This window comes from Phoca vitulina, unplaced genomic scaffold (assembly GCF_004348235.1).
Source record: "Phoca vitulina isolate PV1807 unplaced genomic scaffold, GSC_HSeal_1.0 scaffold50, whole genome shotgun sequence".
Lineage (NCBI taxonomy): Eukaryota > Metazoa > Chordata > Mammalia > Carnivora > Phocidae > Phoca > Phoca vitulina.
In genome coordinates, this window is record NW_022589753.1 from 11,472,503 (window position 1) to 11,487,452 (window position 14,950).

General features: G+C 43.1%; 1 protein-coding gene across 2 annotated transcripts in view; it reads right to left on the reverse strand.

Annotated features, from left to right (window-relative positions):
• The window catches only part of SLC9A8 (solute carrier family 9 member A8), a 68,636-nt gene that overhangs the window by 43,924 nt on the left and 9,762 nt on the right, over positions 1-14,950 (reverse strand). For both annotated transcript variants that reach the window (XM_032387519.1, XM_032387521.1), the window contains one exon: positions 2,271-2,329. In XM_032387519.1, the coding sequence (XP_032243410.1) occupies positions 2,271-2,329 (59 nt within the window). The remainder of the gene's footprint in view (positions 1-2,270; positions 2,330-14,950) is intronic.

The window sequence follows — 14,950 nt, forward strand, 5'->3', positions numbered from 1 at the left end:
CCTTTCCCACTGCCCCCGCTTGTGTTCCAGCTCTCGCTGTGTCTCTCTCTCTCTGTCAAAATAAATAAATAAAATCTTAAAATATATATATATATATATTTACATAAAAAAGCAAGTTGCTTCAAGAAATAAATACATAAGTATATGAAAATACAGGTGGAAGGCAGGCCCAGCGGGACAGTCTGGCAGCAGAACTGCACGGAAAGAACACCAGGCTCCTTGTTTTTTTTGATCTCCCCTTGCTTCCTGCAGCACCCGGTTTCCAAACAGGTGTCTTGCTTCCTGCTTCGGCTTTCCACAAACACCTGTTCCTCCGGGAAGCCTGGCCCAACTATCCCGGCCTTGAAACCTCCCCCTTTTCTGAGGTCAAGCCCAGATCGCCTGGATGGCTTTTTGGGCACTTAATTACATTCACCACCCAACTCTGCTTCACTTGCCTGTACCATTAAATATACTACTATTATTTAACTTGGAAAGTAACATCCACTGAAAAATAAATTCAACAAAATTGAAGCATACAAAACTTGGAGGACAACGTCCCCTCCCCCACCCCCTGGCTCCTACTGCTCAGAACAAGGGTCACCAACTCACAGGCTCCCCAGGCCACACAGCATTCCCCGAAGGAGCAGCTGCTGAATTTCTGTGGGGTGGCACGTGGGCCTGACGTTAACAGAGTTTCTGTTTCTTCAAGGGAAGCTAGAGGTTCAGGTTTTTATGTGAAATTTCCAGCATTTTATATAGATTTACAATATTTTAAAATAAAACAATTTTTAATTATTTAAAATCAGGTCCAATTTTGAGTGACTGATTTTAAATTAGATCAGTTAAATTCTGATTTAAATCAAAATGTGTTAGCAGGCTGGTATCTACCTATCAGGCTGTATGCAGGAATAGAGGAAGGGTTACAGTCTGTGTCCCCTGCCCTGCAACTAGCCACTGTGAGGGTGATGAAATTTAACCAGTTGTAGTAGGCCAGAGAGATCATTCACAATGTGCTCCAGTGGGGCCTGCCCCGTCCCTTCCCCAGCTGAGGGGAGGTCTATGGTAGAAGGAGCTCAACATGTATTTTGAGAATCCATTTAATACATACAATATTTCCTGAATATTAATTATAACAGTTCAATTTGTGTTTTGGGTCAGACCACGTGGCTTGTTTTGCTACACTCTATAGTTTCCTAGGTAAATTAATCCTAGCACCTAGGAGCTGAATCAAAACAAGAGGGGTTTGAATGTGTTAAATTATAGCTACAAAATATTCTTTAATATTTTGAAATGAACCTTACTGCCCTCTACACAATCGATTTTGTTACACACTTTTTAAATCTCTGTACTCAATATGGATGCAGAAGTTTTTTTGTTTTTTTTTTTTAATTTACTTGTTTGACAGAGAGAGACACAGTGAGAGAGGCAACACAAGCAGGGGAGTAGGAGAGGGAGAAGCAGGCTTCCCGCAGAGCAGGGAGCCCGATGCGGGGCTCGATCCCAGGACCCTGGGATCATTACCTGAGCCGAAGGCAGCCGCTTAATGACTGAGCCACCCAGGCGCCCCAAGGATGCACAAGTTTAAGCTGAAATTCGAGTTTCAGTTAGTCCTTGTACCACAAGATGATGCCCACATGCGGACTACTATATGAACACGAGCGTATGAACACCCACACTCTGAGGACAGCATGGTATGGTAGAGAGAATACAGAATACACAGGGCCAGCGCATCTGGCCCTAAGGCTCAACTCAGCCGCTTCCTAGCTCTGTGATGTTGGACATGTCTCAACCTCTCTGTGGTCACTTTCTTCATCTGTAAAAACACAGTGATGATAATATGTGGTCAATCTACCTCATGTGGTTTTCATGAGGACAACATGAGCTACAGTGTAGAAAGCATTCTGTAAGTTCTACGGTGCTGGACAAATCCGTTTTATCTTCAGCTGTCAGCAATAACCACTGATTGACGTTTAATGCTAATTAGAGACTTCCCCCAGACAGCAGCATGTTATTCTAAGATTATACAAATTCAAATAAATAACAAAACATGACACTGAGTGCTCCCATATTAACTTGAAGCAGTGTGAGACTTACGTTTTTTCAAAAAGTCAGATGTAAAGATATCAACCCTAATCCAGTAGAATGTTAAAAAATTAATGGGACAATATAAACTTCACTGATAGTCAAGTAATGATAAGCCACCATAACTAACCATCAGTGTTATAAAATTAAGGACAATCAATAAAAATTTTAAGTATGTTCAAAAATCAACAGGTGGGCAAACCTACCTTCCAATTTGCCAATTTTTTGAACTCTATAATTTTTATAACTGCTCCCATGAGAATACCTAGAAGAGAAAATATAAAATTGAACATAATTTAAGATATGAGAAAGATTACTCAGGTTTATTATTCCAGAGAAACTATTATGTCTTTAAATGGCTTTTATGGATTTCTGCAAGTTTTATGTCTGAAAACCTAATAATGGAAACCAACGTGAAGTTCTGAGTCGCATCTTCAGGCAAGCATACGATAATAAAGTCAACAACAATGGGGCGGGGTGCATCTAGGAAACAAAAAGCTTGACAAAACAAGACCCAAGGATAGTCTGCTGGGCACAGAAGATTTAACACCTGTCAGTTTTGCTACATCTGCCCATCTTCAATGTGAAATGACAGAAAGCCCACGTGCTAAGTTTGCCCTATACTGCATAATCTTACCATTTTCAAAAAAGAATCCAAGATCGCTTTCTTAGATTCAGATGGCAGCTCTATGCAGTCTTCAGTTAGAGATAAAACCTCAATGCTAAAAATAACCTAAAGTAAAAATTCTGTGAAATTCCTGGAACAAAACAGACCATCTGAGTTCAGGCATGTTTCCTTAAGGCTGACAGGCTCATTACTCTCTCATAAAGAACCTACCAAAAATAATTCTCAAAGAAGCATCACGAGGACAGTTTATGATGGCTCTGTTACTCACTAGATAAATGATTTTTAACCCTGTTGACTTATCAGAATCACCATGGGAGCTCTTCATAAAAATAAAGACACCCGAGCAGCACTCCAGACCTACTAAATCACAATCTCTGGTAGGGGGTAATACAAAGCAAGCCTGAAGACCACAGTCATAGACTCTTAAAGACAAAGCCTTCCCTCCCCACTACAGAGGAAGGAGCTTCTCCCCATCAACAACAGAAAGCCAGAAAGCCGAAGAAACACTTTGTTGGGTGGGGCGAGGAGATGATACTAGAAGAGAGAAGTTTATCAGGAAAATGAAGTGCACGGAACACACTTCTGTGGGGAAGGGCGTTTCAGGTGAGAAGAGGAGATAAGTTTAACTTTATAAACCTCTGTACTATTTGAACTGTTACATATTATTAAAACAATAATAAAATTACTTTGAAAAAGAGACCAAGACAAAATAGATTTGGGCTGTAAAGAGTCAATGAACCTATTTTCGGAAAAGAAGTTGTCCGTTCACTTGCCAGGTGGTATGAAAGCACTGATTCTAACCTCTCCAGATAGGGTTCCCCAGTTGCTTCTTTCTTCTTATCTTTTCAAATGGTGTATACATTTTAAGGACTTTTTAATACAATTTCTTATTAATCAAATAGCTCATGAATACTTTGTAAAATGTTATAAATAAGACAAAAGTCCCTTTTGATGAGATCCCACCCCCCACTCCCACCTTAGTTCTTTCTCTTCCTGCCCCCGGGTTACCAACCATCTTGGTAAGTTTGGGAAATATTCTACCAGATCATTCTCTATCCTCTTACATGTTTATATTTAACCACACAGTCCTGAGTGTGTGTTTATATAAAATTTACAGTACTGTAATGCATCATTCTACTACTTGCTATTTTGCTCAGTGTTAAATCTTGGGAGATGCACTCAGGGATTATTACATATAGATCTGCCTCATTCCTTTGAACAGCTCTGCAGCATAGCATAAAAATGCCACACATTGAATAGATATTTCCCCAAAGAAGATATACAAATGGCCAACAAGCACATGAAAAGATGCTTAACATCATTAGGGGAATGCAAATCAAAACCACAATGAGATAGCTCTTCACACTCCCTAGGATGGCTAGCATACGAAGACAGGAAAGCAAGCGGGGCAAGGGTATGGAGAAACAGGAGCCCTCATTCATACATTGCTGGTGGGAATGCACAATGGTGCGGTCACTGTGAGAAAACTGTTCAGCAGTTCCTGAGAAAGTAAAACAGAGTTACTATATGACCCAGCACAGAAAACAAATGCTCGTAACAGAAATTTGTACACGGGTGTTCATTAGCAGCATTATTCACAGTAGTCCAAAGGCGGGAGCAACGCAAATGTTCATCAACTGATGAATAGAGAAACAAAGTGTATATTCACACAATGGAATAATATCTGGCAATTAAAAAAAAACGGGGCACTGATCTATGCCACAACGTGGATGAATCTTGAAAACGTGTTAAGTGAAAGGAGCCAGGCACAAAAGACACATATTTTGTGACCCATTTGTACAAAACATGCAGGAGGGGCAAATCTATAGAGACAGAAATGGTTGCCTTGGACTGGGGAGGAGGGGTTTGGGGGTGATAGCTAAAGGGAATGTGGTTCCTTTTTGAGGTGATGAAAATTTTCTAAAATTGACTGTTGTGATAGTTGTACAACTCTGTGAATATACTAAAACCCACTGAATAGTACATTTAAAATGGGTAACTTGTATCATATATGAATTATATCTCAATAGATCTGTTATAAAAAAAGGCCGCAGATTGTACAATTCCATTTATACAAAATGTATGGAATAGGCAAGTCTACGGAGATACGAAGTAGGTTGGTGGTTGCCAAGGGAGGGGGGAAGGAGGGAATGGGGAGTGACTGCTAATAGGTAGAGGTTTCAAAAAAAAAAAAAAAAAATAGGTAGAGGTTTCTTTTTGCAGTGATGAAAATGTTCTGTAATTAGATAGTGGTGATGGTTGCACAGTCCTGTGAATATACTGAAAAGCACTGAATTGTACACCTTAAAACTGTGAAGTTTATGGTATGTGAATTATACTTTAATTTTTTTTAAAAAGTCACAATTTTTTTAACCATTCCGCAAATGATAGCTGTCTCCAACCGTTTGCTGTTAACAGCGGTCCTGCAATGAACATGCTGGTTCTCGCCTTTTTGTGTAAGAGTGTTTCCTGACGGCAGATCGAGAGACAGTGAACAGCATGAACATTTTTATCTCTTGAGAATGCTGCCAAACTGTCCTCCAAAGTGGTTGCACCGAGTCATACTGCTGCTCCAGAGCACTCCCACATCCTCACCAACCCTGGATAATCATCAGACTAACATTTCTGCCCCATATGATGGGCAAGAAGTTGTACTTTGCATTTGCAGCTAATCTGCATTCAGTAATCATTCCTGATTACTAGGGAAGTTGAACTTCTCATGGTTTCAGATTTCATTTTTAAAGCTAGTGTTTTCTTGCTCTACTAAAACCTCAACTTTCTCTTTCCCTTGTAAATGTATAATACCATGGTTAATGCTTTTGTGATTACATGTGAAGCAGCTGCATTTGAAAATCATTATTCGTAATTATCTATTATTATATCTATTGATTATAATCATAATTATTCTATTGCCTAAACTTGTTTCTATATTATTATTTATGAGGCACTAGAAAGCTTTGTAGAATACGATGTGATGTTATTATTCCTACTGTTACTATTATTATTTGAGCAAGCCTTTCTAGATATCCTAGGACTAAACTATCATGCAGTGTGAGATTGGCAAGCTACTGCTTTTCCTTTTGAGACTAAGGTTCCAAGTCAGGTCAAATCTATCTACTCTACAGGAGGAATTCATACCACACAACTAACCACCAGATGGAAATAAAGCCCTATTAGATACAATTTTGTACATTCTTACCAGTAAAAAGAATATAAGCATGTACTTTCGAGTTACAAATTTTTATCTTATTAAAAAAGCGCTACTGTATTAATATATTTGAAAATGTACACACAAAACAGAGACTGTAAAAGAGTGAGATTAAAAACAAATAGAAACTCAAGTTCTGACATTTTCTTCTGCCCCCAGTGGATCTTGGTGCACACACCTCATCATGGACACCACTGGATTAATTCAAAACATTGGGAACAATTAATATTTGTTGAGCCCCTTCTCCCGGGATTTGTCACTTTAAATTATTTCTAATCCTCAGGAGAATACTTCAGGTAGGAAGGCTCAGAGTTGAAGTGGCCTGTCTGATGGCTCAGGGCCACCAAGTGACACTGGACATCCCACCACTTCGTGATGCTAAGACAGGCAGACGGCACTGCCCCAGCCCGTCTGCACCGCTGTTACAGACCCTCATCTGTCCCAGGGTGCCTTGCTGCTCTACCACCATCACTGTGCAGTGTTCCTGATAATTAATGTTACAGGAAAAATGCTTAAGATGTCTTAAGGATGATAATCACGTTGCCAAACAGTATGTAGAACATGATCTTAACTCCCTTAAAAAATAGATACATACGTACATATATATATTTATTTGCCCCGTGTTAAAAATAAACACACACACCCCTTATGTCCAGGCACTGTGCTGATGTATAAAATACACGCATTATTTTAGTTCATTCTCACAACTATCCTGCGAGGCAATAAACCATAATAATATAGATGATAATATTAATAGCCCCAGCTAACAGTTAATGATTACTTAGCAGGTAGACATTATACTAAATGAATTCTATGTATTACCCTGCTCAATATCTGCAATTCTAGGAAGTGAACACTTTACAGATAAGGAAACCGAGGCTAAGGCCCAGCATCACTTACCTAGTGAGTAACAGCAGATCCAGAATTGTTTAAGAATGAATTATTTTATCTTTATTTGATTATATAACAGATGCACATGGTTCAAAACTTAAAAGGTAGAAGAATACTCTGAAAATTTGAGTCTCTGGGCTTTTTTCTAGGCTTTTGCCATCACTGCCATTCCCATCTAAATAAATACGATTCCCCATGGGTGGGGGCATCCAGAGCATCCCCTGAAAGAGGGATTGTTGGGTCAAGGGTACAGGCATTTTTCATGCTCACACCGTGACGCTTGCCCAGCTCCCTTCACTGGGTCCATCTGCGTGAGCTGCCGAGAACGCTGGCTGCTAAGTGCTCACAGCTGTCCCCTACTCCAGAGAAGTGCCCTCAGCTGCCCAAAGGCACCTTATCAGGAAGTCGTGCCCGCTCTGCACCGGTTCACAGCCAATGACTCACTGAGCCGGCAGTAGGAGTACAACCCCCTGGCTTTAGAGAGGGACAACCACAGCGTGGGTTCTTGCTCCAGAGTCTTTCTAGTGAGGCTCTGGCTGGGCTGAAACTGAGATTCAGCCCGGCGTTTGGCTCTTTCTCCTCCCCTAGTCTGGGTTCCTCCCTTCCTCACAGATTTATTCATAAAGAGCACCCCTCCGTAAATTACCTGTCCCCAACCGTCTCAGACTCTGCTTTTAGGCAGCCAACTTAAGACCACTGGTTCCAGGAGTGGAGTGGTTCCAGGAAGCAAATTCGAAAAGTGCTGTGCTTCTGGGGTTGGATTATGCAGCAGCCAGTGGGCAATGAGGACCCCAGCGCGGTGGTAAAGTCCTGGCGGTCACTCACCTGGGACTGCCCTGGACTGCTAGGACTCCCTTGTGGCGGGCCAGGTGGGCACACTGGGTGGGAGGCAGTGGCTCAGGCAGTATCTGCAGGGTTGGAGAGGGATGGGGGAAACAAGAACAGTGGAATTGTGTGGTGCTTGCCGGGGGCCACTGATGTTTGGAAAGAGAAAATGACCAGGCTCAGGCAATCACCAACCTAAAAGCAAAGGGTGAGAGTCAGAGGGCTTCCTTGGCAACATGTAAGTAGACCCTCATCACCTGCAGCTGGAGGGCTTCTAGAGCTGAAGATCAGGCACGGGACTTAACTGCCAGAGGGGCAGATCTTCCAAGAAAGTTGAACTCAAGAAGGTCCCTCTATACCTTCTCCTGCCAGGCCTGCTAAGGAAGAAGTGGGACTCTGAGACGTGGGGGAGTTATCTTGGGGAGATGCACACGAGCACCTTGAACCTCCAGATTCCTGTGGACCCTCTGGGCTGGGAGAAGTGCCCCCACCTCCCTGCTGGAATACAGAGCTCCCCAGGCTATTTAGAGATTACAAAGAAGCCCCAAATAAGTCAAACGCCTTCTGTTAATTCCTGCTTTCTGTCATAACCTAGTCCCAAAGGACCCAGACCATATGGACATTCCCCGGGACAACACACTGGTCCACTAGACTGTGGATACCATGTTAATCTGATATGACAAGAAGTGGCGAGTCAATGTCTTGGTGAGAAAGAGAGGCTTCCGTCAATGTCTTGGTGAGAAAGAGAGGCTTCAGAGGATAGAAAGTTTCAGGGGCCTGCCCACCGGGGAAGCTGTTAGGGGTCAAGTGGTCTGGAGTATGACAGGACGTGCCTCCAAGTAAAGCACGTTCCGCCTCCCACCAATGAGAAAGAAGCGCAAGGCCTGGTAGGCCTCCTCCAGGTTTGGAGAAAACTACTTCAACCCATTTGCTGGTTTAGGAGGCTGAAAGTTTTGAGCGGGGCCCAGAAGAAAGGGTCCTGCAGCAGGTCGGGCTGCAGTTCAAGCAGCTCTGCTGCTTCTGCCGTACCAACTGGAAGACCCCACATACTAGAAGTATCTATGGTAGAAAGGGATGGTGTGTGATGCCTCAGGCAAGCTGCAATAGGAGGGCTGCTCAGCATAGATCCCTAGGGTTCTGGAGCAAGGTCTTGCCATTTGCAGCAGAGAAACTATACACCATTTGAAAAACACCTGAGGATAAAAACCCAAAGAGCTCCTGGCATGCTCTGGGGCCCTGGTAGAGACAGAGTATCTGAGCATAGGACATCGAGTGCTCATGTGCTCAGAACTGTCCTTTCTAAGAGGGGTTGCCATAACTACCCAGCTCTAGGGCCAGGTGGGCCCAGCAGCAACGCATTGTAAGATGAAAGTGTTACATTGCAGATCAGGCTCGTGCAGGCCTAGAGGGCACAGGCGTGAACAGGCGCCCCAGGCCTCTGTGTCCGCTACAGCTGTTCTGTCAACACCTCTCTCGGTTCCTACATACGGCCTCGTTGGGAGTTCTTCATGACCAGCTGACAGGAGGAAAAACCCAAGCTTGGTTCACGGAGGATTCAGCCCGCCTCTCAGCTCGGCCACGTCAGTGTTTGTGCAATGGGCTCATGAACACAGAAGCTATGGTGGCAGAGACGGGAGCTGGGCAGGGGCTCGACAGCATGAAGCCCTCACACCATGGCTGTGCGAGCTACTGCCACTGCCGAGTGGAGGCCTGGACAGCCACAGAGACCAACACCTATCACCTGATGTGGTCCCATCCCTTGTGAAGACCAGCTAGCTACAGGGCGGCAGCTCCATGACGTCAATGGAAAGGGTGGTAGTTCATCCTGAGACTGACACGTGTGCCAGCTCTATGTCTTTTGGCCAGCGCCACTGTCCGGGGCCCACAAGTGTCGGATCCACCAAAGTGGGGTACTGCGTAACAAGGCATCAAACTAAGAGACTCCCTTTATGGCAAAGAAGGGGCAGCAGTGGGCATGTGACCACGGACTCCACATGGTCCTATACCACATACCACCCCATGCAGAAGCTGCCGGCCAGCCAGAGTGGTAAGAGGGTCTCTCATAGAAGCTGAGGCACCAGCTTGGAGAGGACATCCTGTGAAGGATGGAGCTCCCGCCAAGGATGCAATTTACTCCTTAAACCAAGAGCCGGGGCGCCTGGGTGGCCCCGTTGGTTAAGCGTCTGCCTTTGGCTCAGGTTGTGATCCCAGGGTCCTGGGATGCAGCCCGCATGGGACTCCCTGCTCAGCAGGGAGTCTGCTTCTCCCTCTCCATCTGCCTCTCCCTCCCTCCCCCCTTTATGTGCATGTGATCTCGCTCTCTCTCAAATAAAAATCTTAAAAAAACAAAACAAAACAAAACACCAATGGCCATTATAGGGCGGTATATCCCCAAGGGTAAGCGTGGGTACAGAGAGCACACAGTGGGTAAAAGTAGGAGTCGCCCCACTCAACATCCTTCTCAGGGACTCACTTGGGACCGGCGATTCCTACTTGGGGAATTTCTGCTTCCTTAGGCTGAAACTTTCGGCTCAGGGGGTCGAAAGGTCCTGGCTCTCAGAAGGTGACATTTCCCCCAGGGTTCACATAGTAAGAGTTACAATGGCTGCTGCCTGGAACCTTTGGGCTCCTTGAGCCAAAAGACCAGCAGGCCTAGAAACAGGTTACCATACTGGCAGGGATAATTGACCCCGATCATCATGAGGAGGTAGACCTGCTACTATATAATGAGGCAAAAAGGAATATAATGACTTATTACTTATGTAACACTCTTTTACCCATAAATGATTTTTTGGAAAATATTTTTAGCACATTTTGGCAGCTGTAATTATAGAATCAAGTTATATTATCATAAGGTAATTTTGAAAATCCAATCCTTGATTCTGCCACCTATTCGAAAGCAGATACCTCAAAGATACTCTAATTAAAAGATGGGAATCCGTACCTCACGGCTGTTTGTTTTCTGGGGAAAGCCTGTTTTACATGTTTTGTTTTAAAGTAGCTCACATTATTCCTTTTTCCACCACAGAGGAGAACATTTAGGTGGTGAAAGAGGAAATTCAAGAAATCAGCCCAAAATGCAGATGTCAGAATACAATTATTTAATAACCTTTCATGTTTTAGAATTTAGCCTATCTCCCTACTCTGGCATAACTAGGAGATTTAAGTATAAAATCCAACCTACGGATGATAAAATGCTCAACTAAGAGAAGATGACCATAAAACTAGGGAAGTCCAAGCAAGACTCCAGGAAAAAGGAGGAAGTTATTCCACACCGAGCACACATTGAGTTCACGGAAGTAAAAGAGCAACAGGCGTTCCAAGGAGACCTCGTCACCTCTGACCTGTGTCCAGGAACTAAGAGTCTGTGCTAGCACCCTTCCTTGGAATGCGACGGCCTCGAAAATCCTGAGTCTAATTTAATCATTTTGTCATTTTTGACAACCAATTTTGGCCTCTGCCTCTAAGACAGCTACTCTAACACCAACAAATGAATGCCTATTTCTTCTCTAAGAAAAATCAAAGCAGGGGCGCCTGGGTGGCTCAGTTAGTTGAGCAACCGCCTTCAGCTCAGGTCATGATCCTGGAGTCCCGGGATCGAGTCCCGCATCGGGCTCCCCGCTCAGCGGGGAGCCTGCTTCTCCCTCTGACCCTCCCCCTCTCATGTGCTCTCTCTCTCTCATTCTCTCTCTCAAATAAATAAACAAAACCTTCAAAAAAAAAAAAAGAAAAAGAAAAATCAAAGCACCTCAGATTCAGGGAGAGTTCCTCGTGAGACACTGTTAGCTGTGTCAGCATTAGTTAGACTTTAATAGTCTAAAAAGGAACAGAAGCTGTTATAGTTACAGCTAGGATTCTCACTTTGTCTAAAAAAAAAAGAAAAAAAAATTTTTTTTAGAACTTAAGTACAATTAGAATATCATTACTACATCTGTTTTTTCCTGAATTACTTTTAGTCAATAACTCAGGAACCGAGTGATTTTTCATCATTTTCCACTCAAAACCCCCACTGACACAAAGAGCACTAAATTAAAAAAATTAAAATCCTTTAGTCAAAACAAGAATGAGTTTATAAAACTGAAGGCACGTAGTTAAGAAGGTTATGACAGGGCGCCTGGGTGGCTCAGTTGGTTAAGCGACTGCCTTCGGCTCAGGTCATGATCCTGGAGTCCCTGGATCGAGTCCCGCATCGGGCTCCCTGCTCGGCAGGGAGTCTGCTTCTCCCTCTGACCCTCCCCCCTCTCATGTGCTCTCTCTGATTCTCTCTCTCTCAAATAAATAAATAAAATCTTTAAAAAAAAAAAAAAAATCTTTAAAAAAAAAAAAAGAAGGTTATGACAAGGGAGCACTTCTGTATATCTTAGTCAATGATTCAATCAAATCTGGGTTTTCTAATTATCAGTAGTATTGGCATTGGATAGGGCAGATTTCCAGTACTTACTTAACCCCTTCTGACTTTTCCTTTCTCCAAAATAAAGTATGATCGGGGGAGGGGAGGAGAGAAATCTCCTGTTTTGCTACATACGACTGTGGATAGTAGGCAGTACAATTATTTCATTTTTATACCTTATAAATGTCAGCCCAAAATATATAGTGAATCAGCACCAACAAAAGTAAATATGTGAACTTAATATATGGAAAGAGTAGTAAAAAGGAAAGAACACAAAAAATGATATAAACTCAAACCAAGTAAAGTCATCTAATCTCCATGTATATGCCTACATATGGTTTGGAAGAGAATGAAGCATAATAAAAATAGCTGAAGTTGTCAATGAAAAGGATTTTTCTTTTTCTGTATAGCTCTTTGTGCAGAAAAAAGAAAAAAAATTTTTTTCAAAGGCCTGAGCTACAGAATTCCATAAGTATAGAAAGTATCCAAAAGCTCTGAAGAAGGGTCAAGAAAGTATCTTTAAAATTTCATGTTGATACTTTTTTATAAAGAATGAGAAAAGTCTGGAGATTCATCTGAAAATACAATAAAATAGAAGGGGGAAAATGTGCTTTTAAAGGGCAGATAGTCCTTTTCTATACCAATAATTTCTTAGGAACTCTGAATGTTTAACATCAAAGGCCAATCATGTCTCTAAATGACAGCAAACTGAAAAGCAACTCTGGGCTAGAAGAGGTAGGCTGGGAGAGTTTATCCCTGAAAGAAGGAAAATCCCATTTTCTCTGGCAGCTTCACCTAGATTCTTTGTTGGCACAAAACTTGGAAACTCTTGAAATGGTGGATATATCAATATTTTGTTACACTTTGCTCTAGTAAGAGAAAAAAAGTTCTCCTTCAATTTACATAGCTTTATGAAATACAGAACTATTTTGATAGCTTTGTCAGCATTTCTAAATTCTAACCAAATGTCCTCTAACATAATAAAAAATACTTTCTGGACCGCGCCACTCTCCCTGGAACTGCTCTTAGCATTCCAATCACCTGAGTTAGCTAACGGAAGTTTTGAAAGCAAGACTTACTTTCCATCAACCCTCCCATGACCTGGCTGTACAGGCCAGTTATTTCTGCTACATCAGTGAAGAAATTAACCCTGTGGATGGAGAGCCTTGGCCAATCCCCAACACCATTCCACTCCCTGTCCAGGCTGAGGAGGCCATGAGGTCAGAGTTCATCCTACAACTTCTGGTGGAAACAGGGAGAAGAGGAGGCCACCTTTCCCTCTGTGATTGCTACTGTAAGGACAGTAGGCCTGAAGCTGGAAAGGTTCAGGAGAGAGCCTGCCTGAGAGTGAAGCCAAAACAAAGGGAAGCACTGTTGAGAAATGAAGAAAAACGGAGTCCAGGAGACTTGATCCAGCTAAGTCTGAAGTTAGCGCCCCCTGTAGGTTTCTCAGTTCCATGGGCCAATGGGTGTACAACTCCACCCCCACCAATGTGTTTGCTTTGAATCAATTTGAACTGATTTTGTCCCTTAAGTGGAAAGAGTCCTGTATCAGTTAAGATGCTTTCAGCTGCAAGTAGAACACCCACCTAAAAATGGCTTCAACCACAGATGTTTGTTATTTCATATAACAGGCAGCTTTAGAACAATCAATTCAACAAAACAACAATGCAGTCAAGAATCCGGGTTTCCCATCTGTCCCCTTGGCAATCCTTAGCATTCTGGCTTTTGTATCTGAGCCACAGTGATTGCAAGACATCCACAAGTTCTCCGGGCATCACATCCTCACAGGATGGCATCAAAGGTAGGGGAGTTTTTTTTGTTTGTTTTTTTTTAAAGATTTTATTTATTTATCTGAGAGAGAGAGAATGAGAGAGAGAACATGAGAGGCGGGGAGGGTCAGAGGCAGAAGCAGACTCCCTGCTGAGCAGGGAGCCCGATGTGGGACTCGATCCTGGGACTCCAGGATCATGACCTGAGCCAAAGGCAGTCGCTTAACCAACTGAGCCACCCAGGCGCCCTGGGGAGATTTTTTTTTTATCAGAGAGGATAGAGTGCACTGCACCTCAGCCCTTCTCCATGGTCTCATGGGCCAGAACAGGGTTTCACACTGCCTTGCTGCCTTCACCCCGTTCAACCAGTCAATGGCAGAGTGGAATTATCACGATGGCATAAAGACCAGTCTTGACCTGGAGGAGCCCATCTTCTTTGAGTGCAACCGTGGCAAGATACCTTTTGATACATTATTTCAAATTTAAAATCAAAATTAGCAGGGCACCTGGGTGGCTCAGTCGTTAAGCGTCTGCCTTCGGCTCAGGTCATGATCCAAGGGTCCTGGGATCGAGCCCCGCATCAGGCTCCCTGCTCGGCTGGAAACCTGCTTCTCCCTCTCCCGCTCCCCCTGCTTGTGTTCCTGCTCTCGCTATCAATCTCTGTCAAATAAATAAATAAAATCTTTTGAAAATAAATAAATAAAATCAAAATTAGGGTTCTATTTTCAAGGAAGAAGGGGGAAAGGGCCTTGGGCAGGCAACAAACAATGTCTGCTGTAACTCCTAATACAAGCACTGGTGTTCACTGCCCTGCAGTTAGCCAAACATTCAGAGTGAAGAACATGACATTCCAAGCCAAACTGTAAGAACTATCGTTTCCATGTGCACATGGAATACCTAAATACACACCAACTACAGTTCTTATTCTAAGAAACTATGAAAACTGACCGCAAAACTGTACATTCCTTGGAGTCATGTTTTAAGTCTTTACTGAATGTCCCAGAATAGGTATTAGTTGTGTAGGTTATTTTTAGTATGCCTGATAGCAGGAAAAGGATGTTAATAAATGATCATCCCATGCTTAGAGCTCAAAGACTATCTCGTTAGCTAAGGTTGTTCAAATCTGCCAGGATGTGCCACTCTAGAGCCTGCTAAATAAAGAATGGGAACTG